Source organism: Sorghum bicolor, chromosome 2 (genome assembly GCF_000003195.3).
Source record: "Sorghum bicolor cultivar BTx623 chromosome 2, Sorghum_bicolor_NCBIv3, whole genome shotgun sequence".
In the NCBI taxonomy this organism is placed as follows: Eukaryota; Viridiplantae; Streptophyta; class Magnoliopsida; order Poales; family Poaceae; genus Sorghum; species Sorghum bicolor.
This window is the reverse complement of record NC_012871.2, coordinates 13527130-13554054: the sequence shown is the minus strand read 5'-3', so window position 1 is coordinate 13554054 and position 26925 is coordinate 13527130. Positions and strand designations below refer to the sequence as shown.

Here is a 26925-nt window from a genome sequence, read left to right as displayed (position 1 = left end):
AATCCTCTGTGTTCCACTTGCATCACCATCCAGGCTTAGATAGTCACGCATACATATAATCGTTTGTGTCTAGACCACGAGTCTAGACGCCGACAGAGGGATATTTAAGTTTATTTTTATATATGATGGTAGAGTTAGATGATTAAGATAAATCAAAGGCGTTATTGTATATTGTCTTTTACAGTGGCAAATGTGGATAACTAAAAAAGCAAATTTAGAAGTCATCTTAAATCATCTTCCATAATGGTAGAGATGGTCATTTTAGATGCACGTTTTTAGGAATATTTTACATTATAGTTGGCAAAGGTAGTTAATTTAGGCATAAAATTTAGGGGTTTCGTTAAACTATCTTTTATAATGATACAGATGGACAATTTAGATACAAACTTAGAGAGTTTATATATATATATATAATGTATTTCATATAATGGCAAAGGTGAGTAACTTTTTAGAAAATAGAATATATCCGATAGCTTGGCGGTGATAATTAGAGTCTATCAAATTTAAGGTTAGATAATTCTGATTATTATGAGAATTTTTAGGATTTATCTTTTTTTTTAACACAATTTGGCTTTTGTAACTCTGGTTCCTCTTTTTATTTCATCATTAAGTATCACTTAAGTTTATTTATGCGTTTCTCGTTTGGATAGTAGAATGGTCTCATTCTAGTCCAGGAATATAGTAGCAATTAATCATGAGTATAGGAAACGTGTTTAGGCTTGAGGTTATCTAGATTTGCATCTAATTTCATGGATAGTTGTGGTAGCTTGCAGGTGAAAATGATAGACCTGTCCTAGGTATGTATTATTACACTACATTCAGGTTGGTGATCTTGTAGGGCCATAGCCGTGATTGGCTAACCCCCTTCTCTTCACTTTCAACAATTAGGGTGGACTAATGTCGTGTGACTTGTGCATACGATTGCAGGGGTGGGTTCTCTCCTACAATCAAAAAGTTTTTTTACTATTTTTTTGTTTGATCTATGACCTTTGGATATGGTTTTTGGAAATGATTTATGACCTTTGGATGGGGAAAGTTATTTTTGGGCATGTGCTTCCACTCTCTCTACCACTGGATTCGCATTAAGAAGTGTGCAAACACACATCTCAATGCAAATCTGCTTTGAGATGTGTGTTTGCACGTTTCTTAATGCGAATCCTAAAAGAATTTGAGGGAACGAGGTGAGGCCCTTGGCCCCTCGGTTACGTGTTAAACAGATCGGGGAAAAGCCCCCCGACGGTGGCGTTACAAGAGTTGTTACAGAAACACAATACATGCCTAAGATCTAGGAACAAACTGCAATATACAAGATACATTGAATCTACCCTATACAGAAGGGATAAGCACATGTGCTAAACACCATGTGCTGCACGTGGTAAATAACCATATTATCTAACATCCCCCCTCAATCTCAGCCACATTGGAGGTTGAGATTGGACCTGAATTGATCAATCTTGGCAGCAGCAACCAGTTTTGTGAAACCATCGGCAAGTTGATCCTTGCTAGAGATATAGCGAACATCCAAGAGCTTCTGAGCGACTCTTTCACGGACAAAGTGAAAATCAATTTTGATGTGTTTGGTCCTTGCATGAAACACCGGGTTCGCAGCCAGGTACTTAGCCCCCAGATTGTCACACCAAAGCCGTGCAACAGGAGCATGAGGAATGCGCAGTTCCTGAAGAAGCTTTTGCAACCACATCATTTCAGCAGTAGCGTTAGCAAGCGCCTAATATTCAGCTGCAGTGGAAGACCTAGACACAGTAGCCTGTTTGCGGGCACTCCAAGAGACTAGATTTGGCCCCAAAAACACGGCGAATCCACCGGTAGAGCGTGGATCGTCGACACAGCCAGCCCAATCGGCATCCGAGAACGCACTTACAACCATGGAGTCAGACCGACGAAAGATAAGACCCATGTTGACAGTTCCTTTGACATACCGTAGGATCCGCTTGATAGCACTCCAGTGTGTCGTTGTGGGGGCATGAAGGAATTGGCACACTTTGTTAACGGAAAAACTCAGGTCAGGCCGAGTCAAGGTAAGGTACTGTAATGCTCCAACCATGCTGCGGTATTGTGTGGAGTCAGAGGGACCAAGTTTAGTGCCATCAGCAAGACTGAGCTTCTCAGAAGTCGGCAACGGTGTATCAACAGATTTACAGTTAGACATGCCTGCTCGAGCAAGAATATCTGATGCATATTTCTGCTGTGAAAGAACCAGCCCAGTCGATGTGCGCTTAACCTCAATACCGAGGAAATAGTGGAGGTCCCCCATATCCTTGAGTGCAAAGTCACGATGGAGATCACGGAGGAGAGCATCAGTAGCCCCTGGTGAAGAACTGGCAATGATTATATCATCCACATACACGAGGACAAACATAGAATGCCCATTTCTGTGATAGTAGAACAGGGAGGTGTCTGCTTTGGAGGCAGCAAAACCGAGTGAAAGTAACTTAGCACACAAACGAGCATACCAAGCTCGTGGTGCCTGCTTGAGCCCATATAGGGCTTTATCCAGCTTGCACACATAGGTGGGGTGACTCTTGTCAATATAGCCGGGGGGTTGATACATGAACACCTCTTCTTCCAAGAGCCTATGCAAGAAGGCATTTTGCACATCAAGTTGACACAAGGATCAGCCTTTGGAAACAGCAACAGACAGAATCAGCCTGATGGTAGCAACCTTGACAATCGGGCTAAAGGTATCTTCATAGTCAATACCATAACGTTGCTTGAATCCTTTTGCAACGAGACGAGCCTTGTATCTGTCGATGGTACCATCAGCCTTTCTCTTGATTTTGTAGACCCATTTGCTTCCAGTTATATTTTTGTTCTTGGTCTTAGGCACTAGGTGCCAAGTTTTGTTGCGAAGAAGAGCTTGGTACTCATGATCCATGGCAGCAACCCAGTTTTTATCACGCACTGCATCAGCCACAGTGGTTGGTTCACCTGCGGATGAAGTAGCAAGAGTACACCATCGTACTGTTCCATCAGTGTATTGTTTAGGTTTAGTAATACCATGTTGAGCTCGAGTAACCGGACGATGAGCTGCAGGCACACTCGGTGTAGAAGATCCAGCAGGATCAATCTCGGCCACAGTCGGTGAAGGCGACGGCGACGTTCCCCCCTGGCCGGGATCAGTTTGTGGCCCGCCAGCACCGGATGACTGCGCCCCCATGTCTGTTTCCGGCGCAGAAGATCCCGTGGGAGGCGCCGGGGGATCCTCCACCGCACCCGAGGGTGACGCGACGGCGGTACGAGAATGATCAGCCGCCAAATCCACCTCGTGTCTGGCGCTGCCACTGTCTTGTAGCTGGGACATAAAATAATGCCCGTCCAATGCAGGGTTAAGGGCGTTTTTGCTCAAATCTTCTCCTGTATTTGCTGAATCATGCACAGATCTTGATGGAGAGTTAGTAGACACAGGTGGAGAAGGCATTTGATCATGCAAAATTACATTCCCAAAAGTAGCATCTGTAGGAAGAAGAGATGAAGGAAGAAGGGCAATTTCAGCCCGGAGACGAGCGCCTGCATTGGGGTTTAAGGAAGCAAAGGGAAAAACATGCTCATCGAAGACTACATCGCGAGAGATATAGACCCGTCCCTCAGTAGGGTCAAGACACTTAAATCCTTTGTGCATATGACTATATCCCAGGAATACACAGCGTTTAGAGCGGAATTGAAGTTTCTTTGAATTATATGGCCTCATATTCGGCCATACAGCACACCCAAAAGTGCGCAAGAAAGTGTAGTCAGGGGCATGACCATACAGGCGTTCGTAAGGGGTTTGATTTTGGATGACTTTGGAAGGGAGACGGTTGATGAGAAAGACAGAGGTGAGGAACGCTTCATCCCAGTATTTAAGAGGGATTGACGCATGAGCTAACAATGTGAGTCCCATATCAACGATGTGCCTATGCTTGCGCTCAGCCGACCTGTTTTGTTGATGCGCATGGGGACAGGAAACTTGGTGGGCTACACCTATGCGTTTAAAGAAGGAGTTGAGTGTTTGGTACTCGCCACCCCAATCAGATTGAACCTTTTGGTTTTTACAATTAAATTGCCTTTCAACAAGTGTTTGAAAATCTCTAAAGCATTGAAAAACTTCAGATTTGTAGCGAAGTAAGTAAATCCACACATACTTGCTATAGTCATCAATGAAACTGACATAATATGAATATCTTCCAAAGGAAGAAGGGGCAGGCCCCCACACATCTGAATAAATAAGTTCCATAGGTCTATTCGACACACTGCTAGACCTAGAATAAGGCAACTGATGATGTTTGCCTTGTTGACATGCATCACACACATTATTACTCAATGTTTTTGAAAAAGGAAGGTTGTGGTGACTGAGGACACACTGGACTACGGGAGTGGAAGCATGGCCGAGTCGTTGATGCCACAACGTGTTGGAGGGCTTGACGACAGCAAGCACTTGTTTATTCGGAGAGGACGTGAAGGGGTAGAGGCCACCTTCACATTTGCCGGTGTGGAGAATTCTCTTCGTCTGTTGTTCCTTAATGACAAAATGGTTGGGATGAAATTCAAGAAATGCATTATTGTCACGAACGAGACGATTAACAGAAATAAGATTTTTTACTAGCCTTAGGAACATGAAGTATATTGTGGAGATGCAACTTATTGGACTGGGAATGTAAAGTGCTATGACCAATATGACGAATCTCCATACCTGTTCCGTTGGCCGCGTGAACCTGATCTCCGCCCGTGTAGCGGTCGCGGACGGTGAGGCGGTCGAGGTCGCTGGTGATGTGGTCCGTGGCTCCAGAGTCCACGTACGACGTCATGGCGGATGAGGCAGTCTTCTGGGGTGGCGTGAACGTGCGGTCGAACCTCTTGAAGCAGTTGAATACAGCATGGCCTTATTTACCGCAGAGCTGACAGAACACTCCCGGTTGAAAGGGAGCGCGTTGCTGTCCACCGGGACCACGCCCACCGTTGGCACGCCCAGGGCTGGAGTTGTTGGTGTTGCTGCGCCCTCCGCGATTGCGATTGCCGGCACCGTTGCGGCCTTGGTTGTTCTGGTTGCCGCGGTCACGATTGCCTCTGGCCGCGAGATTTGCAGACGACTGGTTGTTGTTGCCGCGTAGATCCAATCGCTGCTCATGACTGACGAGTTGAGTAAACAACTCGTTCACCGTGATCGGCTCAACCCTAGCTGCCACGGCACCGACGACTGGATCAAATGGTTCATCCAGCCCGGTCAGGATGTAGGACACGAGTTCCTCTTCCTCAATCTTCTTCCCAGCCGATGTCATCTCATCGGCGAGACTCTTCATCTTGGCGAAGTACTCCGAGATCGTGGAGGAGCCTTTCGATGCTGTTGCCAGCGCCATGCGTGTGGCAATCACGCGCGCCCGAGATTGAGCCGCGAACATAGCCTGGATGGCGGCCCACGCCCGGGACGCCGTGATCTCGGTGTTGACGCGACCGAGAATCTCCTTGGAGAGGGAGGTGAGCAGATAGCTGAGGACCTGTTGATCCTTGGCCACCCAGTCAACATACTCCGGATTGAGCACCGAAGGTTCTTTGTCATCGGGCTTCTTCGGCTCCAGAAACTGCGGCGGGGGGGTGAGCTGACGGTAGAATGTACCTTTCGGCCTGGGCACCTCGGATCGCCGAAAGAACTTGCGCCTGCCACGACTGATAGTTGCTGCGGGTGAGCTTTTCAGTCACGGGGATGAAGGCAAGCCCTAGCGAGGCAGCGACGAATTGTGCAGAAGCGGAGGTGGAAGACATGATGAGTTTCCGTAGGGAAGCTAGCTCTGATACCATGAAAGAATTTGAGAGAACGAGGTGAGGCCCTTGGCCCCTCGGTTACGTGTTAAATAGATCGGGGAAAAGCCCCCCGACGGTGGCGTTACAAGAGTTGTTACAGAAACACAATACATGCGTAAGATCTAGGAACAAACTGCAATATACAAGATACATTGAATCTACCCTATACAGAAGGGATAAGCACATGTGCTAAACACCATGCGCTGCACGTGGTAAATAACCATATTATCTAACAAATCCAGTGGTGAAGAGAGTGGGAGCATATGCCCTTGAGAGAAAAAAAAACTGCGTTCGGATGGCATGACCTTCAACCCCTCTACAAATTAGAGGCGGCTGGACAGCCTCATCTATATATAAATTGCTTATTTTTAGCAATGTAAATAAGCCAACAAGACTCGTCGTCAGTTAATCTGAAAACTTACCACACCTACTAACCTAGTTCTTGCCACGGGAATCACCTGATCAACCTCCATGCTCTCACCTACAATCTTCTGGGTCAAGGTCAACATAAATGCCCTACTAGGCGACAAGATCCATTGTTGTTGTTGAGGACGATATGCACCGACGACGAGCAATCGCAAATAATGTCTTTCGTCAGCGCCGCTTCTCTGGCATGCATCTGGCAAGGTAGCGCGCGGACACCGCACAGGTGACGCCAAAGTGCGCTGCGTCTGCGGCGTTCGCTGGGTTGGCTTCCATCTCCAGCCGAGCAAAAAAGCCCAGCAGGCATCAGGCAACCGATCCATCCATGGCGCCGCGCGCAGCCCATCCATGCTGGTCGCAGCAGGCAGGCAGGCATGCATGCGGCGCCCCAGCGTGGCACGTCCACCGCTCTCCACGGCGACGTACTCCTACAAACTCACCTCGAACTACGCACGGCCCCATATATTTATATTTATATTTATATATACATAGATGTGTGTATATCTGCAGCTGCTCCAGGCGTCGACTAGCGTCAGTGTCAGTCCAGAGTCCAGAAGGAGCAGCAAAGCACGTACGTACAACGCCACCCACCCATGGCAAAGGTACGATGAGGATGATCGAGACTACTGCTTCACTCTTTAATTTGGTTTGATGCCAAGTGATAACACCCCGCTGTACGTGTTTTCTCGTGCGACGGCACAGGGGACGGATCAAGAGAAAGTGCAGGACGTCAAGCAGGCGTCCGCGGGTAAGGGCGCCGCCGGCGATGTACCGGCGGCCGGGGAGGAGCAGCAGCAGCTGGTGATAAAGGCGCCCGTGCACTGCGACGGCTGCGGCAGGAAGTTGCGCCGCTCACTGCAGCGCATCGAGGGTATATAATAGTCAAAGATATAGGAGTACGAGTACATATATTTATTTCGTTCTGAATTTTGATCGATCCATTGCTGAATAATAATGGAAGGTGTTGGAGAGGTGACGGTGGACAGCCGGACCAACACGGTGGTTGTGAGGGGCGGCAGAGCGGTGGTGGAGAACGCGACGGAGGTCGTGCAGGTCGTCGAGAGGAGGACCGGGGAGAAGGCGGTGCTGGTGAGCCCGTCGCCGGAGAAGCTGCCGCCACCGCCGCCGTCAGCGGCGGCCAAGGGTGGAGAGACCAACAAGAAAGGCGACGCAAACACAAAGGACATGGGGGAGGATGAGTTACTGCAAGTGAACATGGTACTTTGCATTGTATATCTCTCGTGAACTACAAATCCACACATTATTGCAACTTCAGTTAGTTTGTTAAACCGCCTTCTCCAAATTCAGCTTGTTTGTTTGTTTCACCCGTAACTCGATCTCTGCCTTTTTTTTATATATAGATAGATTTTGTGTGTTGTGATTGATTACCCAGGAAATGGTTACCGTTCTGAAGATGAACTTGCACTGCGACGCCTGCAGCGAGGAGATCAAGCGGAGGATACTCAAGGTTACAGGTACGTACAGATCGATATATAGTATATGAAGTGTCGTTTCAAACAACTGTGATAGCGAACAGGAGGAGATCGAATCAAACAGCTACTCATTTCGTTTGCCTGATCATCATCAGGTGTGGAGGAAGCCGTGCCGCACCTGAAATCCTCACAGGTGATGGTGAAGGGGAAAGTGGAGCCGGCAACACTGGTCGGCTTCATCCACAAGTGCACGGGGAGGAGAGCCGCCATCATCAGGGCGGAGCCACTGGATGATCTCCTGCCGCAATCAGCAAACTCGCCGGCGGCACCAGCGGTCGTCGTCGCGCCACCGGTTGAAGCTGAGAGCAAGAAAGATGAGCCATCTGAGAACTCGCCGGAGGAGAAGAAGAATGGCCAGCAGAACGGGAAGAAGGAAGAGATAAATGAGGAGAACAAGGCAGGAGGAGGAGAAGAAGAGGAGGACCATGTGGATGAGAGCCCAGAAACGGCGAAGCCGGGCGACGCCGCCGGCGAGGGGCATGGTGCCCATGCCGGCGAAGCTCCAAACCATAACAATGGCGGCGATGGGCTCGTGGTGGAGAACCATACCAAGGACGGCCGCCTGTTCACCGTTCCGATGCCGGCCGGAGTTGTGACGGTGGCGCCTGAGATGGCCCTCAGCAACCGCAGCTACTACTACCCGCCGCCGGCGTATCCGTACGCACAATACTATTACCCCTACAACCAGTACTACCAGTATCCACAGCCGTACCCGGCGTATGCTGCTTGCAGCCCTGCTGCCATGTATGGGCATGGCTATCCACCGGAAGCTTTCTGTGAGGAGAACCCAAATGCATGCACCATCGTGTGACGTGTAGTATGTAATAATATAAAAGAAGTGAGTACTTCTGTATATAATAATCGATCAATGGATCAATGTAATATATATATGGAACTGTATAAATTTCATGGTTTCTCCAATCCTTGTTGTTGGTTAATTTGGGGGTACGGTGCTTCAGTTTGATTGAAGGCTTTTTTTTAAAGGGTAAATTTCGGTCAAATCTTAAACAGAGAGATGAAGTAAAATTTGCACCATTGAAAGTTTTCAAGAGCCATCTAGATAGTACATAAGCAACTAGCTAGGAATGAAAGTGTGAGGATTGATAGTCACTAGGATGTCTGTAATTGTCAAGAAAATAACTTTTTATAGGCCATGTACTTTTAATGCAAAAGTCAGAAATGATCTCAAGATGTTTGTATGGACTCGATGTAATTACTATGAGTTAATAGAATACTTCCTCTATAAAAAAAAGGAATGGAAGCCTGCTGCCATGTTTATCTCGAACAACATTGAAAATGTGCAAGTCTTGTTTTAGATACTGAAAATTGTGTGTAATATACGCATTTATCTTAAGCTAGCAATATGAAAACAAAATTTTAGAATACCTTAGTACAAAACGGTTTTGATATATATACTAATGACATAAATCACTCCATGCATATGCATGAGTCCATGGTGTTCATTCTGATAGGGAAAAAAGGGTACTATGAACAAAAAAAGTGACTTGGAAGCATCAAGAAACATAACAAAAGACATGCGCAAGATCTCTCTATATATACTTTTTTTCTGTTCATTATTGTTATCTACTACAGCATGAAAGCTAGAGTACATATATATAAATGTATACATGTATGTATGACATATACAGCAGATAGATATTGACTGAATGAAGAACTAAACAAGAAGAAGAAGAGCAGAACTGATAAACACACGTACGCAAAATTCATTTAATTCGATTTACTCTCTACGCCGGATCCGGTTTGGTGGTGTATACATGGACGCCGATGGCTACGACGACGATGGTGAGTATACAGAAGTAGAGGATGGCGTGGACGAGGATGGCGAGGGCGCTGGTGCCCATGTTGCCGAACTCCACCACCCTCACCCTCGCCGGCAGCTGGAACAGGAACCCCGGCGACAGCAGGATGAACAGCACCACCGCCACGATGATCGGCCCCCAGTCCGTCGTCGTCACCATCGCTAGCTCTTCTCTCTGTCGTCTCGCGCGCGCGCACACACACCTTTGCTTGTTGCTAGGTTGTATACTGATCGAGAGCGATCGAGTGATGAGGTTCCTGTCGGTTTGGGGAGTCAATAAGGGTCCCGGTAAATGCCATCCTTTGGGAGCAAGGAACCCAAAGGCAGCGGTTGCAAAAGACAAAGGTGAGCAGAGAGCAGACTCGTGTAGAGCAGCTTTAGCTTTCTGGTTCTGGAGGCCGCCGGCAGCAAGGAAGAGATCTTGTAAGCGCAGCTCTGTTTGCATTTATATATTTTTTATTATTATTATTATTATTATTATATTACCATGTATGTATATAAATCATACTTGATCATTTGTACTTATTTTTCATACTACAATGTTAGTATTATAACAATATGCTAAAAGATTATGGGATCCTTCGGATTTTTTTCACGTAGTAAGATCTGGAGTATCTTAAAATAAGTATATAAATGTACTATAAAACTGATAAATAAGTATGCACTTACATGTAAAGTGGTTTTTATATTGATTAAAAATACGAGTAGCTACACTTGGATGTAGGAGAAACTCACCCTTCTAAAATTGGTCTACTAGAAATCGATATGAGTGGCTAAAATCGATTTCTAGAGACAGACACATAGAGCTGGATGAGAAAACTTCCATTATGAAGATTTCTAACCATCTCTACAAATATTTTCTATAGCAGTGACCATCCACTTCAACTACACTTTCCCAAGATAATAAAAAAAAACTAGGGATTCTCATTTTTGGATAGGCTTATAGGGCAGTAAGAAGGATAAATTTTTGGATTTTGGTGGGGTTCAACTTAAGGGATGGTTCAAAAACCAAGTTCCGGAAACGGAAAGATATTTGGTTAGGGAGTCAGACCTTTAAGCTACAGATTCCCAAACTTGTTTAACATAGTTCGCAAAAAAGAAAACACAAAGATAGTCAAAAGTAGCATTATTTCCCTTAATGTTTCTTTCAGGAGGGGACTAAGTAAAACTGTCGTTTAAAATCAAGATATTTCTTTGATTCCTCGAAAATGAGGTAATACTAACTAAGAACAACCTAACTAAAAGGAACTGGCAAGGAAGCAAATATTGTGAGAGGTAATTTTGAGACTATTTAACATCTGTTTTTTAATGTAATAAATATGCCAAATTTCTGTCATGTGTTGCAAATGGTGTTTGGTATTCCCCACTGCGCATACTGCGGCAAACCTTTTTTGGAATTGGTTGTTACTAGCAGAGCGGTTGCATTTTGTTTGATCCTTATGGCTCACTATAAATTATAGCTTTTTAACAAGAGCAACCCTAAAATATTTTTGCATGTCTTGTTTAGAGGAACATATTGGTCCAGTTTTAGCGTCAGATGAACAAGGGAAAAGAATGCATCTACAACACCTATCAGACTCTTGAGACATCAGGCTTTGGTATTTTTTTTCCTCGTATGGATGACCTGTTATGTCTAAGATTGTGAACTGATTTCCTGTCATTTCTGTGATTCTGCTTTGAGCATGAGTACGAGAACTTATGAGCAAGATGAAGCTGGATGTTTATTTTACTATTAAAAAAATAAAAAATTAGCAAGGTGAGACTAAAGTTCTCTACTTCTCTTATATGCATATATGAATGTACCTTTGATGTTTGATTTAGAGTAACTGGAAAAAATCTCTGTTTAGGCCAAGCTCAGTTATATTATATACTCTCTCCGTCTCAAAATAACTGTTATTTACGTTTCTCAAGAAACAATTTTGACTAAATATATATTAAAAAATATCAATGTTTATGGTACATAATTAGTATCATTGGAAACATTTTTAAGTCTAGTTTTTAATAAATTTATTTGAAAAACATAAATATTACACGTATTTTCTATAAATTGAGTCAAATTTATGATACGAAAACTAAAAGCGATAATTAATTTGTGACGGAGAGAGTATATTTCAACGGGTTGCAAGGTAAACTGTAGGTCGAAGCATTCCGCTGCCGCCAAAGGAGAGCGGAGGAGTCGAGGATTGATTGAGCGGCATGCCGGCATCCAATTTGTTTGGAGAAGACACGATCTCTCTTTCCCACCGCAAGGAATAGCCCAAAGCCCACAACACACAAGGCCAGCAGACCGAGGGGGCTCAGACTACGAGCCAGAGCAGAGCGAATAGACTTAAGGGCAGGTACACAAACAACTTATACAATGGGTCGTCTTTTAAGTTATAAATAAAACATAAATTTAACAAGAATAAAGCTAAATAAATTGATAACTAAGTTATACGTGATCCACTGGGTATGAAATTTTTACTATAGTTCAAGCATACAATAATGAGTCCACCATAAAAATTTCGCCACAATTGGATCATAGGAACTACATATATCAATTATTCGATTTAATTACAGAAAAATATAGATTTAAAGCTACAACAAAAACATTATACTAAAGTATATCATATTATATATTCACTGTGTAGATCTACTCATCAGAAGTCCAACAAAATTGAAATTTTCATTTTATGATTTTTTTTATGATTTATTATGATTTTTCAAAGATTTAGCGGAAATAAATAAAAAAGAAAAAGACAAAACCACCATCCAAAACCGCTCTAGGGGGTTATTTGACCGGTTTTGAAAGTTCAGGGGGTAGAATATCCGGTTTCATAGTTCGGGGGATGAAGTAGTCCACCTAGATAATTTGAGAGGTTATGTAGACTTTTTCCCATGAAAAAGGAAGGAAACATTTCATAGGATTACTTTTCTATGCCTCATCTTTGACCAGTCTCGGTGGGAGTTTCACCAGGATGTCATGCACATTTATTAGAGCGTCATGTCAGCAAAACTATATTTTTTGCATGAAACGAAGAGAAGAGAGAAGGAAATAGTTTCACCATAGTGAAACCCCGCGGGCGTTGTTTCTCACGCGGTGAAACGAGATGAAATCCTCACTGAGGGCTAAATCGTTTCACCATCTTGCATGTGATCCAATCGTTTTGCAGTAATTAAATGCTTTGTCCAACCTAAGAAACATCAAGGTGAAACTCATGCATTGTAAAGGTTGTTTCATTATTCGTTTCATTGATGTTCTATCAGCGGATTTATTTTAGAAACGGTATATTGAAACGGGCCACTAGCCACTGACACTGACACTGGCTTACAACCATGAGGTCGGACTTCGTGGAAAGAATCCTGGCACAAAATGATCTCCTTCCCGCGCAACGCTCGCGCTGCTTTTCACGGTCACCGCGTAGCTCACTACGATTTTAGGCCCCACTCATCCAAATCCAAACCAACCAAAAAAAGAGGGTCTCGATAAAAAAAAAGAAAAAAAAAAGAGGGAGGCGGTCAGGCACTCAGGCCGGCCTGCTCTGCCCGCACTCGCCTGCAATGCATGTGATGATGATGCCGCAGCCAGTTCCTGTGTGCACCGGCTACTTCCTGAGCTATTGCCAAAGGCCATCTTTCTTTCTTTTTTCAATTCCATAGGATTAAAGAAGCATGTCATCTTAATTCCTGAGCCTTTTCTTTTCCTATCCTTTACTTAGGCTTTGTTTAGTTCCAAATTTTTTGGCAAAATGAGCACCGTAGCAATTTCGTTTGTATTTGACAAATATTGTCCAATCATGGACTAACTAGGCTCAAAAGATTCGTCTCGTCAATTTCGACCAAACTGTGCAATTAGTTTTTATTTTTATCTATATTTAATACTTCATGCATACATCTAAAGATTCGATGTGACGGGGAATCTGAAAAATTTTGCAAAATTTTTGGGAACTAAACAAGGCCTTAACCTATAATCCAAAGAGGGCCCTTAGCAAGCACACATATATCCACGCTGAGGAGTGATTTTTCCTATCTTGCCAAACATGGAGAGGAGGGATGGAAAACTGTTGGAGAATATTTTTTATCAATTTGCTAAAAATCAAGGATGGGGAAGAGAGATAGTAAATTGTTGGAGTTGATTTTTTTCTTCCACACTCCTTCGTCCTGATCGGTATTGTTTGAAGGTTCACAAGAATTAAATTTTCAGACAGTATTTTTAAATATGAGAATATGAGAACGTAGGCCAACGAAAATTCTATTTTGTAGGTTTTAACTATAAAAGTTAAGAAGCTAGGATGGTAATCACACTCTCGTTGCTGCAGCCTGCATAGGAGCCTAGGAGGTTTTTGCCGCAATTTGACCTCTGGACACTAATTTGACCTCGAGAATTTGCCACAATTCGACGAAAGTTTGTTTTGGAGATTCTGAACGTGAGTTAGGTGCCAAACACGGGTTGTGGTGCCGCAATGGCGAGCATAGGTGGCCACTAAAAATCAACAAGTAGGTCTATTTTCTCTTTTTATAACAGGAAACTGTTGGTGGTAGTGTCTTTTTTTCCAATATTTTTTTGTAACATTGCAAATTCATTTTTTGGATTGTTTTGTAGTACTGTTGGATATGTTCTAGGTTATATCTTTTTCTGCCACTTGAAAAATACTCATTAATTTGACAAAAAAAGTTTTAGGAATTATTTGAGATGCTCTAAAATAGGGATATTTTTTTCTATCCCGCTAAGAGCTTGTTCGATTAAACTAAAGGGATTACAGGGTGATTTGACAGGATTAAATCCATTATAAATCGACTTTGAATAAGCCCTACAAAATTTAAAATGTAATTGACTTTACCAAACAATATCCTCTTAGCTGTTAGCCCGTTACTAATATAATACTCTCCATCCTAAAAAAAAGCTTAATGTTTAAGTATCTAATAATTTTGTTTAAAATATCGATGTTATAGTTTTTTTGAACCCGGATACATATTAGCTTGTGATTGGTTACATACATACAATATCGGTCAAGTTCGATAAAATAGGCATATATACATAATTTTATTTGAGCACTAATATGTCGTCTCCATGTGTCCTCTATATACAAATTCTTTTTTTTTTTTGATTGGTGCCTTCTGTATTCAAATTTTATATGCAAGGAGCACACTAATTCGTTCACTTATTAAAACATTATGATTAAAAATATTGTTTGTCCGGTATATTCGTCGGATAAGTTTAAACGAAGCAGCCAGTTTTGTGGGAAATTCTATTACCGTACGGATACGGACTCTGCTGTAGCAGCAGCAGGCGTGTTTGAGAGCGAGTGGAAGGCCGGCCAGCGCGGCGATGGATGTCAAGTGCCGGCGTCTGGAGGGGAAGGTGGCCGTCGTGACGGCGTCCACGCAGGGGATCGGCCTCGCCATCGCCGAGCGCCTCGGCCTGGAGGGCGCCGCCGTCGTCATCTCCTCCCGCAAGCAGGTCCAGCTGAGCCGGCAAATCTTGTCGCTTCTTCCTTCTACCCTCCTTTGGTTGCGGTCCTCGCTTTGGAATTCCCCTTGCTGCTCGTTCTGATTGGGGGTGTTTCTGTGGATCGATTCGGGGGGGGGCGTTGCAGAAGAACGTGGACGAGGCGGTGGAGGGGCTCAGGGCCAAGGGTATCACCGCGGTGGGCTCCGTCTGCCACGTCTCCGACGCGCAGCAGCGCAAGAGTCTCATCGAGACGGCCGTCAAGGTCAGTGTTGGGGTCTTGGGGAAGGGGTTACATTGTCAGATTACTCTTGTTGCTTTGCTATGATGCTAATTGCTATCCCATCAGGCCTCCCTGCGGTCAACGTTTTGCCAAACCTCATGGGGAGCCTAGAATTAAGTTTGGAGTGCATGTGCATCAGGAAATTTGGCTGTTTTGTTTTATCATAATTCATAAGTTCGTAGCTTTATTACTCCACATGTCCTGTGAGATGACGGGCCACAAGGCTCATTACAAACTATTGGGAGGGGGTCAGTCCAAACAGCAGACTGACCCAGATCCCAATTCACTCCCAAATGAGTTAAACTGTGAGCACAATTATTACATGAACGAGAAACAAAGGACTAAAGGAGATATACACTCTAGTAAAACTAGTTGTGATAGACGCTACAAGATAGTGAAGATGGTGCTTCCTGGGGCGAGGTCATAGGCTCTTGACTTAAGGGCCGTCACAAGCATAGCTGAATCCGTTTCATCATTCATATGTGAAATTCAGAAGTGTCAGCAGTACTTGTAGTGCAACCAGGGGCGAAGCTAAGTTGAAGACCGTGGGTGCCCAGGCACCCACCAAAATTTGAAAAATCATTATTAGGAGCAGATTTTCATCATGGTTATAGGTTAAACTTTCACAACTATAAGAGAAAGGCAACCCCCCCTCTAATTTGCTCTAGCTTCGTGTGCAACCCTGCAAACTTATGCTTCAGCACAAAGGGCACCATGTACTGACTGAATCTTTCCCGCTCCAGTTGCTAACCCAAGTACCCAACACCACTGTGGTCACGCAAAATGAAGCCCCACCCACCTGTTTTACTAGCATTGCTGAAGGCTCCATCAATATTCAGTTTTATCTCTTGGTACAGTGGAGAACACCAGCGCAAACTAGGCTTTGGCTCCTTCTCCTATGAGGAGTTGGTCTCTGCAACCATGCTTCTGCTCCTATGAATCACCTCTTCATAGGATCTTGCAAGTTCTCCAGCGTTTATCTTGTCTTACGAACCTGCTTGATTCTCCCGCTGGATGCATAGATCAACTTCAAGCAACCATGGATTCATAGCCAAATCTCACTGTATACAAGAGTATTCGAGATACAGTTTGCGGTAAATTGGTGGACAGGTGGAGAACTAGAGGTAAAGACTCTGCAATAGCAGGGGAAGGGGATTAGAGAGACAACGAGGAGGGAGAAGAGGCTGCAACCTTTTGGTTCATGTTTGTTGATGATCCCTTTGCTATTGCAGCTACTCTCCTTGTCGTGCTGATCCTTTGGTCGCATGGGCTGAGAGGCCACTCACCTAGCTCATTTGTATGCTTGTATGACATCTTGTTCCTCTCATTCCACCAGTTCCATAAGAGTAAGATTATCTCCAGTCTATGTTGCTCTTCCATTGATAAAATATATTTGACAACAGCATAAGCATACTCCAAATGAAGCACCTCCAGATGAGTAGTATAGTCCAATTATAGTTGTCTCCAACACCTTCTTACCAGCTTCCATTTTAGTAAGCAATGTCGTCCATCTTCATCAAATGTCATACATACAGGATAACTAGTATCTATCAACATTCCTCTCCTGTTTGTGGTTGTTTGTAGTGGAAGACTGTTATGGGCTAGGTGCCACAAAACTGTTTGACCGAGTTCTTCACTTCCTGGTGAGGACTGACCTTTTTTTTTCGAGACTGCCTTTCTCTCTGATCCTTAAGGACATGTTAAAGTCGATTTGACCTAAAAAGGTCCCTTTGGTATCAAAATGCCAGGCTAGTCTATCATTACTTTCGCAATGGACAGGAATAGCCAAAATGTTCTTCGCATCGTTCTCCCAGATAATAAGACTAGTGTCCCAGGCCCTGATGATTGGATCCGTGAGGTCAAATACTTTGTTTAGGACTGTTACCTCTTGGTGTTACTGGCCTTCGCATGACTCCCTCTGGGATCCAAGGGTCCACCCATAAATCAATTTGGAAGCCATCACCAACTCTCTATATTAGGCCAGATTTCAACGCCTGCAACTCTCGCACAATTGACAATACTTCTTCAAGAGTAGGAGATCCCAGGTTTCTCTTTCACCTCCAAAATCTGACCATCAGGAAAATATTTAGCTCTCAATACTTGAGCGCAAAGGGATTCAGGATGCATTAGTAATCTCCATCCTTGCCTAGCAAGCATGGCAAGGTTAAACAGGTGCAGATCAGATCTCTGTACCCTAGACCACCTTTATTTTTCTTGCTACAAAGAAGGCCCCAAGGAAGCCAGTGCATTTTTATTATCATTGTCTTGCTGTGACCAGAAGAATCTACAAACCATTGTACTCACTGGACACTGGTGGAGCTAAGTTCAGGGCAACCTGGCCTGGGCTATGCCCCCCCTCTCCTCCGATAAAATCCACTGTGCTGCATACCTGTCAAATCTGACTTGGACCTATTATCTTGTTCTTCCACACGGATACATCTCAACCTGACAATGGTTTGGGTTAAACCTGGTTTTTTGGTTTGGTTTTACTTTTGGGCTGTATTGGTTTGGATTGAAACAGGCTGAGAAGGCTGTTGGGCTAGTTTGGTTTGGTCCCTATTAAAGTGGGCTGATCTGGTTTGGCTGTGAATAATAGAATTTACAATGATCTTTTATTCTATCTATTTATTTTTTGCTTTTGTTTATGGCTAAATATAAACAATAGCATGAGGTGCCAGTGAAATGGTGGGTTGGATATGTATTTCAATGGGTTGAGCGCATGAGTGGTATGGTTTGGTGTGGATGATTGAAGTCATGGTCTAATTTGGTTTGGATTTGACTTTCACATATATATGTTTTGGATTATTGTGGGTTTGGTTTGGATCTCGGCCCACTGTCAGGGTGAGATACATCTGGCCAAAGAAGTCTGAATCTATTACTGATTATTGGTACTATGACAGCCAAAAACATACAAAGCTCTGCTGACTGCCTAGAGTCCTAGTCTCCTAGACCAACACAACACAGTATGGTTTCATGCCTCTCTATTCTTAAAAGTGAGGCAGGCTGATTCAGGTTGATGGCTAGCTGAACTTACATTTATTTTGTTAACATTTCGACAAAGAGGGATCATACTTTGTCTTATTCGTTTGCGTCTAAGGTGTACCTTTTTCATTATCTCAAACCACTTGTTTCGTTAAGCATGTTGTACAGTGTTTTAGTTTCTGTTCATGTCTTAGATACTGTAAGGCATTTGAGGACGTGGAGATTCTTGTAATAGTAATCAACTGATTGTATTGTATTGTTGCAGAGCTTTGGGCACATTGACATTCTTGTCTCCAACGCTGCTGCAAATCCTACTGTAGATGGCATACTTGAAATGAAAGAGGCTGTTCTCGATAAGCTGTGGGATATTAATGTCAAGGCTTCTATCCTTCTTCTTCAGGTGAGAAAATTCTTCCACCTATTACATTCTGTACCAATAAAGTTGACATCATTCTCTTCCTCTACCAAATGTTTTTCAGGATGCTGCTCCCCACCTACGGAAGGGGTCATCTGTGATTATCATTTCTTCAATTGCTGGTTACAATCCAGAACAAGGATTGACAATGTATGGTGTCACAAAGACTGCTCTCTTTGGTCTCACAAAGGTATTAATGTTTATCTGTTTCTTTTTGGGGTCATTTTTCACTTTGTTTGCTGTCACTGATTTTTTGTTCGTCAGTAGCCATTTTTTACTTTGTTTGCTGTCACTGATTTTTGTTCGTCAGTAGCCATTTTTCACTGTCATTTTTCAGTGTCCTTGGGCATCGGTGGAGCCTTGCATGCTTTTTTTAAGATAACCTGGCAAACTAATTTTTTTGGATACTTTATTACTGAGTTATTGACCTTTACCTTTTAGGCTCTTGCTGGTGAGATGGGACCCAATACTCGTGTTAACTGTATAGCCCCTGGTTTTGTTCCTACACGGTTTGCTAGTTTCCTCACAGAAAATGAGAGCATTGTAAGTGATTTCTGTCTTTGCTTGCATAGTTTGTACTCATATATTTCAATGATTGGTTAACGAAAAAGGAAAACATTTGGCACTGTTATATTGTTTCCTTGTTATCCTAAAAAAATTCATTGTTCTATATATTCTTTAATGTCTATGTGGATCATAGTTTACTTAGAGGGAAAAGAGAATATATCATCTTTTGAATGCTCTATTGTGCCACGTGAAGGCTACCCTGATCTGAACTTCAATTTTTGTTACTGCCTTTAAACATTTTCCTTGTCTGATTTCAATTGTTGCATATTATCTGATTGCTACGTGTTAGATGTGATCTTTAATTTTAGCGTGTTTCTTTTCTACTGTCTATTTGATTTCCATGTTTCAAAAGCTAGAAATGGCTTGCTAAAAAGGATGGTTCAGAAGGGGTATTTAAATTAGATGCCATTATCCATGTGCCGGTGTTAAGAGGATTATTACCTATGATACCTAGGTACAAAACTTTAAGATACTCGCTGAGGTTCTTGCCTAGTATGTCATAATTATATTGTATTGGCGCAAAAAAGTGGCTCACACCTATTGATGTCACCTGTATGTGCGTAGTCTTCGGGGTTGTGTTGTGTTGTGTTGTACTTTGGTTCTTCCACCTTTTTTCTTCTTAATATAATGATGCGCAGATCTCCTGTGTTTTCCGAGAAAAAAAGACTTTATCCAGCTTATTGTTCCTTCCATTCAGATGCATGCACCTAACCTAAATCATTCTGCAGAGGAAAGAGCTTAACGAGAGGAGCAAGCTCAAGAGATTGGGTACTGTGGAGGACATGGCTGCGGCTGCCGCATTCCTGGCATCTGACGATGCATCATACATTACGGCTGAAACAATTGTTGTTGCTGGAGGGACACAGTCTAGGCTGTAAATCTGGTTGAAGTATTGACTTGGCTGCTAATAATGTGTACTGGTGCCGATTGCCGCTAGGCCAAGGCACTTAGATGGTATAGCAACTATATACTGTAATAATTCGCTATGAAGCTAGTTGGCTACTGTTCATTAAATTGCATTGTATTGTAGTGTGACTTGAGCCCCCATCATAAAATATAATGGACTTTCAGTTGACTTAAGTCAAACCGTCCTAAGTTTGATGTAGAAAAGACTAACAATATGTACAACATCAAATGAGCTCTTTTGATACATGATGAAATGTGATTCATAATTTAGCTATTTGATGTTGTACATATGATCAGACTTAGCATGGATTGACTTATAGAATAACTAAAACCGCCTTATATTAGAGGACAGAGGAAGTATAAACGACGGCAGTATACTGGAATAGAGTTATACAGGCGAAAAACACCCAATGAAAGCCCACACTAGAAACAACCTAAGTTGCATTTAAAATTTAGGGCGTGTTTGTTTGATGCCTGTCAGATAGCTTTCCATCTAGTCAAGAATCTGAACCTAGGCCATCAAAATCCTACGTCTGAGAATCATTGCGCAGGTTTTCAGTCTTTGAAGCAAACAACCCCTTGCTGTTTTTGTCTAAATTAGGGTAATTTTAGACGATGCAGGTACTTCTACGTATCAGCATGCATTTATGCAAAAAGCGGGCAATAATTTTTTAATAAATGGGAGACTAATAATAGTGTCCTGTACCTACTCCCTCCAGCATTGCTTCTTACACAACAAAAAGGAAAATGACAACGAAATATTGTGCTCATGCAAGATCTTCGGATGGGAATGTGTGGGTGACAGTATCCCAGTTAAACCAACCATTCCATATTTGCATGTAGCTTCCTTTCACACATTCCATTTTGTGGATCTGATCTTCTCTTGTTCCAAACTTTTGCTTCTGCGTTGCATCTTCTGTGTCACTGAAAATTTCAAAACAAAGAGAAGGCTTGAAAACTGAGCCGATCGAGTATTGTGGGGGCTCAAGAGGTAATTAAACATGATGTTGTAATCCTTGGTAGTTTACGCTATCAGTATTCTTGTTTCTTTTTATTTGATTTCTTAGAAAATGTCGTTCTAATTTTCCTAGCTTAAACTTGCTGTGTAGATTGATTGATCTGGGGGAAAGGAAAAAAGATAAAGAAATACTTGGCTATCGCTGGCCATGTAAATTGAATGCTTCTTCCAAAATGTGGTAAGCCATTTTCTCTGTTTCTGCGATCAAATTAAAAAGTTGAATCTTCTTTCTAATATATGCAATATTCACTGGTGTTTGTATCTTTTTTCTTCGTTTCACTTTTTCTTCTGGAATCTGTTGGTATGTGAAACTATATTATTTTTTCCCCAGAAATAAGAAGAAATCTGAAACCATGAAAAGTGTGGCCTTCTTGATTCTCACTTTTCCAAGTGATGCAGTATGAAGTCTCATAGAACTAGTGATTCTTTGAATATGTCTACAACAGTTTTTCCACAAGTTTTTGGTTCCCAACAGGAAACAAAAATACATGAAAATATTTTGGTAAATTTTTAATAGCTGAGATGTTTGTGTTTTGTTGTAAAAATTTACTGTTTTCTTCTAATAGAATTATTTGAGCCTACTTATTGAACTGCATAGGAGTAAACAACAGAACAGACTGACATCAGTTAAAAGAGATGATGCAGTTACAGTTACAAGCTCACATCACAGTATGTTAAGATTTATAATCAATAATCATATTAGCAGGAGATTTGAGTTTATGTTTGTTTCATTTCCCAGGAACAGTCAGCGAAGATAGATCACAAAAAAATTCTCTTGACACCAAACAATGGCCCATCAGCAAGAAGACCAAAATCATGGACAAGTGAGCACCAGTCCTTCTGTTACCCCTGCCGCCGATAACGGAACACCAGCAGATAAGCTTGAGAAGAAGAAATCGAGCTCCTCGTCTTCCAAGTCATCAGAAAACTTAGACGAGGATGATTTCTTTCAGATAGAGGGTCCAATACTAGGCAGCACATTATCATTTGCTGATAATGCAGCAATCTCAGATATTAGAAAACAGAGCAGTTCGTCTTCGCATCATGCCCCCACTGACCCAAAGCAGTCACCACCAGTCCAGGCCATGTCTAGGGCACCGGATGAGTGTCCAGACCCCAAAAGGATCCCGTCATCTGTTTTCCGGAGGTCAAAATCGAAATCACCAACAGACTGGAGTGTGACATCAAATGAATCTCTCTTTAGCATCAATGTTGGGAATGCGAGCTTCTCGAAGGATCATTTCTTCTTGTATGGCAAATCAGGTGAACTAGGCAACCCTAATGACCCATTGGCGCCACTGCCGCCGTTGCCAAGGCTGAGCACTAGCTCTAGCCCAATGAAAAGTGAGGTGGCAACTGTACAGGACGGTGCTAAAGTGAAGCCTGCTACCAGGGTTGGGGGCGATGGTGATGACAATAATGAGTATAACAACAGCTTGTCACACCGGTCTGATGCTAGCACAACAAGCTTCGCGTTCCCAATGTATGGCTTCTCTGCATGACAGCATTCCATCCCTCAATATTTACTGTATAGAAGTTAGTTTCAGCTATTTCATCATGGCATCATAAATGGAGTGTTTTTACACATGAGATAGTTAGTAACTGAACATTGACAAGTACTAAGTGTCTTCTAGGATATATCTTTTATATTCAGTCTTTCCTAATAGAGCCAAAAAAAACACACTCTAATACTAAATAGAGCATCTGCATATAAAGTTCAGTTAGCATCGCTAAAGAGCAGATTATAGTAATAATTAGACTGTCAATATGTGTTTGCATTGGTGAAAGATTCAACCAATGTTTTCTGAATCCAAGGTGTTACGTATTCATTCCTAATTATCTGCAATTTCTTCAGATTGGCAGGTGAAGTGAGGTCTAGTGAATCCCTGAAAGGCGATGCTCCTGAGCTTGCCCGGCAAAGCACATCGCAGCTATCACAGCAGGCAGAGCCTCTTGTTGAGCAGGAAGCACCGAAAGTTGAAGACAAGGCACTGGAAGCTGAGCAAGCCCCGGCCCTGGCCACAGCACCAGAACAAACACCGGCACCAGCACCAGAATCAACACCACAACCACCAGCCGCGACAAAATGGTTTCCTTGCTGTTCTTGTTGTTGCTGAGGATGCAGTTCCCTCTCCATGGGATTTGTTGAGTTTCTGAAGTGGCAGAAGGCTGGATGCAGCAACAGGCTAAAGTCAACCATCTATGGGAGACTTTCTAGTAACTGGGTTGGTTCTGATCAGCAAACTATGTTAATGGAAACAACGGTCAACCAAATTACTTGCTCTGAGTTGTGTAGATTACAACAATAGTATATGTATACACTAGTAATCTTATTTTGTAAAAATGTGACAGTAGCTACTAGCAAGACAGAATATGGTGCTTTACACTTTATTTCTCCTCAGTTTGCACACAGCTTTTTAACCAATACTATACAAACAATTTCCAAGGACAGTCAAAATATATTTTTTTCGTACGTGGATGGTTTTCCGAAATCGACCTTAGGCCACCAATTCAAGAAAACAACCATTTATGTAGGTTAGGCTAGTTTTGAGATCCGTTGAGATGATCGTTGAAAAACTTCAGTGGTGCACCAAAGCACTCCAGTGAGTACTCACACTGTCAAATGAATGGGCTAAAAGTTATCATCATAGACATGCCCAACACAAAATCAATGTATAAGACTATATGTTGTGAAATTAAGCACATAATCCATATCACCACTTATTCACAACCACTATTTTCCACTACACATAAATCTCACTCAAGGACTCTTTCATCTATAAAACCCTAGTGCATGATGCAAAACCTTAAATTAGGGAATCCTTCTATGTACCAAATCTACATGATATTATAAATCCTCAATGAATGACCCCCGTTCTATAACTTGGGTACAAACATAACCTCTAAAGTACTATGTGCCACTCAAAGTAGGGTCATATAAATAGATGTTATAGATAGACATCGCGACACTACTGCTAAGGCTTGATAAGCGGTGAAGAGCCTCACGCTTGCGGCTACCGCATCGGCCCGCTAGATTGGGGTTGCGCAAGGTAGACCCCTTTTGGGGATGATGCCACATTCACTACTCTTCTCTCCCACCTTCGTGTCAATGTCTCCCCATGGTCTATCCTAGTGATAGAGGAGAGGAGACATGTCATCTTCCATCTCGACTCAGAATAAGACATATATTTTAAGGGCATGTTTGATGCTAAATCTAAATTAGTCATTTGAAGTTTATTCCTAGAGCACCCAAATAGGTGGATTAGTTTTTAGTCAATACCTCAAGTGACAACTATATCTCACTAGTTGGCAAAGGGAAACTAAGGTGAACAAATAGCTAATAGTTTATGTGTCTAAACATCGTATCGCTAAACTTTATTTAGAGCCTGCCTAGAATAATTAGAGCTAGTTGTTAGCTTGAGTTAAAAATTCAACTTAACTAGAGTTGGCCCACTAGTTGGCTAACAAATAATCTCTCCATTCCAAATTATAAGTCGATTGACTTTTTTGGTATATAGCTAGACATAAGGTATGTCTAGAACTCTAGATACATAACAAATTTGATGTACTGAAAAAGTCAAAGCGACTTATAATTTGATATGAATGGAGTAGTTAGAGGCTTGACTAAAAAATTAGTCCTCCTATTAACCCCTATTTGGATATGCAAAGCTAATAAATAGCTACTAACACAAGGGCGAAAGTAGGTAGTAACTAGGGGGTGCAAATGCACCCCCCAAATTTTTTGAGAATAGTGGTTTTCTCTAAATTTTTACCATATATGCACCCACAATAACACAAGTTTATGCACCCACGACTCAAATGCACCCCTTTTAGTTTTGCTCTAGCTTCGCCACTGTACTAACAAATATCTCTATACATTTAAAAAGATATTTAGGGCAACTTTAATAGTCTCTTTATATTTTTTCGTACCGATAGAAATAGAGGTTTTGGTAAAAAAACCATCCGACAACTTGTGTTGATAAAAATAGAGATTTCGTTGAAAAAAAAAATCCTCCAACAACCGTTTCAATTAGATCGTAAACTATTGTCAGCCTCTATTACTAATTTCTTGCTAACTCGGCCTTGTTTGGATGCAATTTTTTTTTTTGGATTTTGGCACTATATCACTTTCGTTTTTATTTAATAAATATTGTCCAATCATAGAGTAGGCTTAAAAGATTCGTCTCGCGATGTATGGACAAACTGTGCAATTAGTTTTTATTTTTATCTATATTTAGACCTTGTTTAGTTCCAAAAAATTTTGGGAAATCGACAAGGTAGCACTTTCGTTTGTATTTGACAAATATTATCCAATCATGGACTAACTAGGCTCAAAAGATTCGTCTCGTCAATTTCGACCAAACTGTGCAATTAGTTTTTAATTTTGTTTATATATAATACTCAATGCATGTGTCTAAAGATTCGATGTGACGAGGAATCTGAAAAATTTTGCAAAATTTTTTGAAAACTAAACAAGGCCTTAATGCTTCATGCATGTGCCGTAAGATTTGATGTGACGAAGAATCTTGAAAAGTTTTTGTTTTTTGGTGAACTAAACAAGGCCTTAACTTTTCAATGAGATCGTAAAATATCTGACAATTAGATCTGCAAACAACAAACAAGATATATAAAAGTTATTAAAATGTGAAAACATATAAAAAACAGTTTTTATTCAATGCCTCATCTAATCTAATAAAGTCAGTCTCAATGCATAGTTTTATGACACAGTTAACAAGACTATAAACTAGATAACCGAGTCACAAGAGTTTCATAGGGATGAAACTTCTCTCTCATTTGATGAAACTCCTTTATTTAATGACCATGTCAAATCAGCAATTAATGTACACGACACTCTCACGAAACACGATAGGTGATCTAGACAGCACACTTGAACCATTCGAAATCGCGATGTAATGTGAACATACTCCAAACTAGCCGGCTGATCTCGCCTGTCGTCCAAACCCACCACCTCTACAGCTCTACGTGAAGGTGCGAAGATTTTCCACCCAAAAGCGACTTGCAGCGGTCCCTCGTCCAGACTAGCCGCCGCCCGCCGGCTTCTGTCTGGGCCTCGTTTAGTTTCAAATTTTTTTTACAAAATAGAAATAGTATCACTTTCGTTTGTATTTGACAAATATTATCCAATTATGTACTAACTAGACTCAAAAGATTCGTCTCGTCAATTTCGATCAAACTGTGCAATTAGTTTTTATTTTCATCTATATTTAATACTTTATGCATGCGTCTAAATATTTGATGTGACGGAGAATCTGAAAAATTTTACAAAATTTTTTCAGAAGTAAACAAGGCCCTGGTACGCCGTACTCGGTGGGCCACCCCTTCCGTCATGGCGTCATGCCGTCATCCCACCAACTCTGACTTCTACCCAACCGGCCAACCCAACCCCACCCCCGCGCCCCGCCCCGCCCGCCCCGCCCCGCAGGCCCGCACGGCTGCTCCTCTCCCTCCGCCTTCCCCAAATCAAAGTCATCAAATCAAATCTTCCATTCGCAGCAGCGGGTCACGAGAGGGTCCCTACGCCACGCCTTTCCGAATCCTCCCTCGCTCGCGACGACAGCCGGCCAGGCGGCGCCGCCGAGGCTGACCCGCCTCCGTCCGTCCGTCCGTCCGATGGCGCCCCGCGCCCCGATGCGCCGGCGGCCTGCACCCGCCGCGGGCGCGGGAGGAGGCCCCGGCCCCGGCTTCGGCGACTCCGCGCGCGTGCTCCTCGCGCTGGCCGCGCTCTACGCCGCCATGTCGCTCCTCGCCTACCGCGTCATCCACATGCGCCACGTCGC

At 42.7% G+C, this 26925-nt stretch overlaps 5 protein-coding genes across 5 annotated transcripts in view; 4 read left to right on the top strand and 1 right to left on the bottom strand.

Annotated features, from left to right (window-relative positions):
* LOC8057312 (heavy metal-associated isoprenylated plant protein 7) lies at positions 6538–8630 on the top strand. The gene is made up of 6 exons (XM_002461819.2): positions 6538–6638; positions 6727–6818; positions 6919–7087; positions 7178–7434; positions 7610–7691; positions 7805–8630. The coding sequence occupies exons 2-6, from the start codon at positions 6810–6812 to the stop codon at positions 8518–8520; spliced, it is 1233 nt and encodes a 410-aa protein (XP_002461864.1). The 5' UTR covers positions 6538–6638; positions 6727–6809; the 3' UTR covers positions 8521–8630.
* On the bottom strand, positions 9253–9861 carry LOC8084638. Its single transcript, XM_002459685.2, has one exon. The coding sequence runs from the start codon at positions 9686–9688 to the stop codon at positions 9455–9457; it is 234 nt and encodes a 77-aa protein (XP_002459730.1). The 5' UTR covers positions 9689–9861; the 3' UTR covers positions 9253–9454.
* Positions 14737–20283, top strand: LOC8084637 (tropinone reductase-like 3). Its single transcript, XM_002461818.2, has 6 exons — positions 14737–14968; positions 15105–15221; positions 18487–18621; positions 18701–18826; positions 19078–19179; positions 19932–20283. Exons 1-6 carry the CDS (start codon positions 14837–14839, stop codon positions 20079–20081), a joined length of 762 nt encoding a protein of 253 aa, XP_002461863.1. The 5' UTR covers positions 14737–14836; the 3' UTR covers positions 20082–20283.
* Positions 20431–23518, top strand: LOC8084636. Its single transcript, XM_021453659.1, has 4 exons — positions 20431–21100; positions 21219–21305; positions 21867–22610; positions 22983–23518. Exons 3-4 carry the CDS (start codon positions 21916–21918, stop codon positions 23242–23244), a joined length of 957 nt encoding a protein of 318 aa, XP_021309334.1. The 5' UTR covers positions 20431–21100; positions 21219–21305; positions 21867–21915; the 3' UTR covers positions 23245–23518.
* Positions 26570–26925, top strand: part of LOC8057311 (endoplasmic reticulum metallopeptidase 1) — a 16536-nt gene continuing 16180 nt past the window's right edge. Inside the window, 1 exon segment of the mRNA XM_021453658.1 lies at positions 26570–26925. Coding sequence (XP_021309333.1) covers positions 26759–26925 — 167 coding nt within the window. The 5' untranslated portion in view covers positions 26570–26758.

What these genes read in the sequence shown, in the direction of transcription:
- LOC8084637 (XM_002461818.2), top strand. Translation starts at nt 14,837, where the DNA reads ATGGATGTCAAGTGCCGGCGTCTGGAGGGGAAGGTGGCCGTCGTGACG. An exon ending in TCATCTCCTCCCGCAAGCAG is followed by an intron (nt 14,969 to 15,104) that starts GTCCAGCTGAGC and finishes GGGGCGTTGCAG; the next exon opens with AAGAACGTGGACGAGGCGGT. An exon ending in TCACAGAAAATGAGAGCATT is followed by an intron (nt 19,180 to 19,931) that starts GTAAGTGATTTC and finishes ATCATTCTGCAG; the next exon opens with AGGAAAGAGCTTAACGAGAG.
- LOC8057312 (XM_002461819.2), top strand. An exon ending in CTCACTGCAGCGCATCGAGG is followed by an intron (nt 7,088 to 7,177) that starts GTATATAATAGT and finishes TAATAATGGAAG; the next exon opens with GTGTTGGAGAGGTGACGGTG. An exon ending in GAGGATACTCAAGGTTACAG is followed by an intron (nt 7,692 to 7,804) that starts GTACGTACAGAT and finishes GATCATCATCAG; the next exon opens with GTGTGGAGGAAGCCGTGCCG.
- LOC8084636 (XM_021453659.1), top strand. Translation starts at nt 21,916, where the DNA reads ATGGCCCATCAGCAAGAAGACCAAAATCATGGACAAGTGAGCACCAGT. An exon ending in ACAAGCTTCGCGTTCCCAAT is followed by an intron (nt 22,611 to 22,982) that starts GTATGGCTTCTC and finishes CAATTTCTTCAG; the next exon opens with ATTGGCAGGTGAAGTGAGGT.
- LOC8084638 (XM_002459685.2), bottom strand. Translation starts at nt 9,688, where the DNA reads ATGGTGACGACGACGGACTGGGGGCCGATCATCGTGGCGGTGGTGCTG.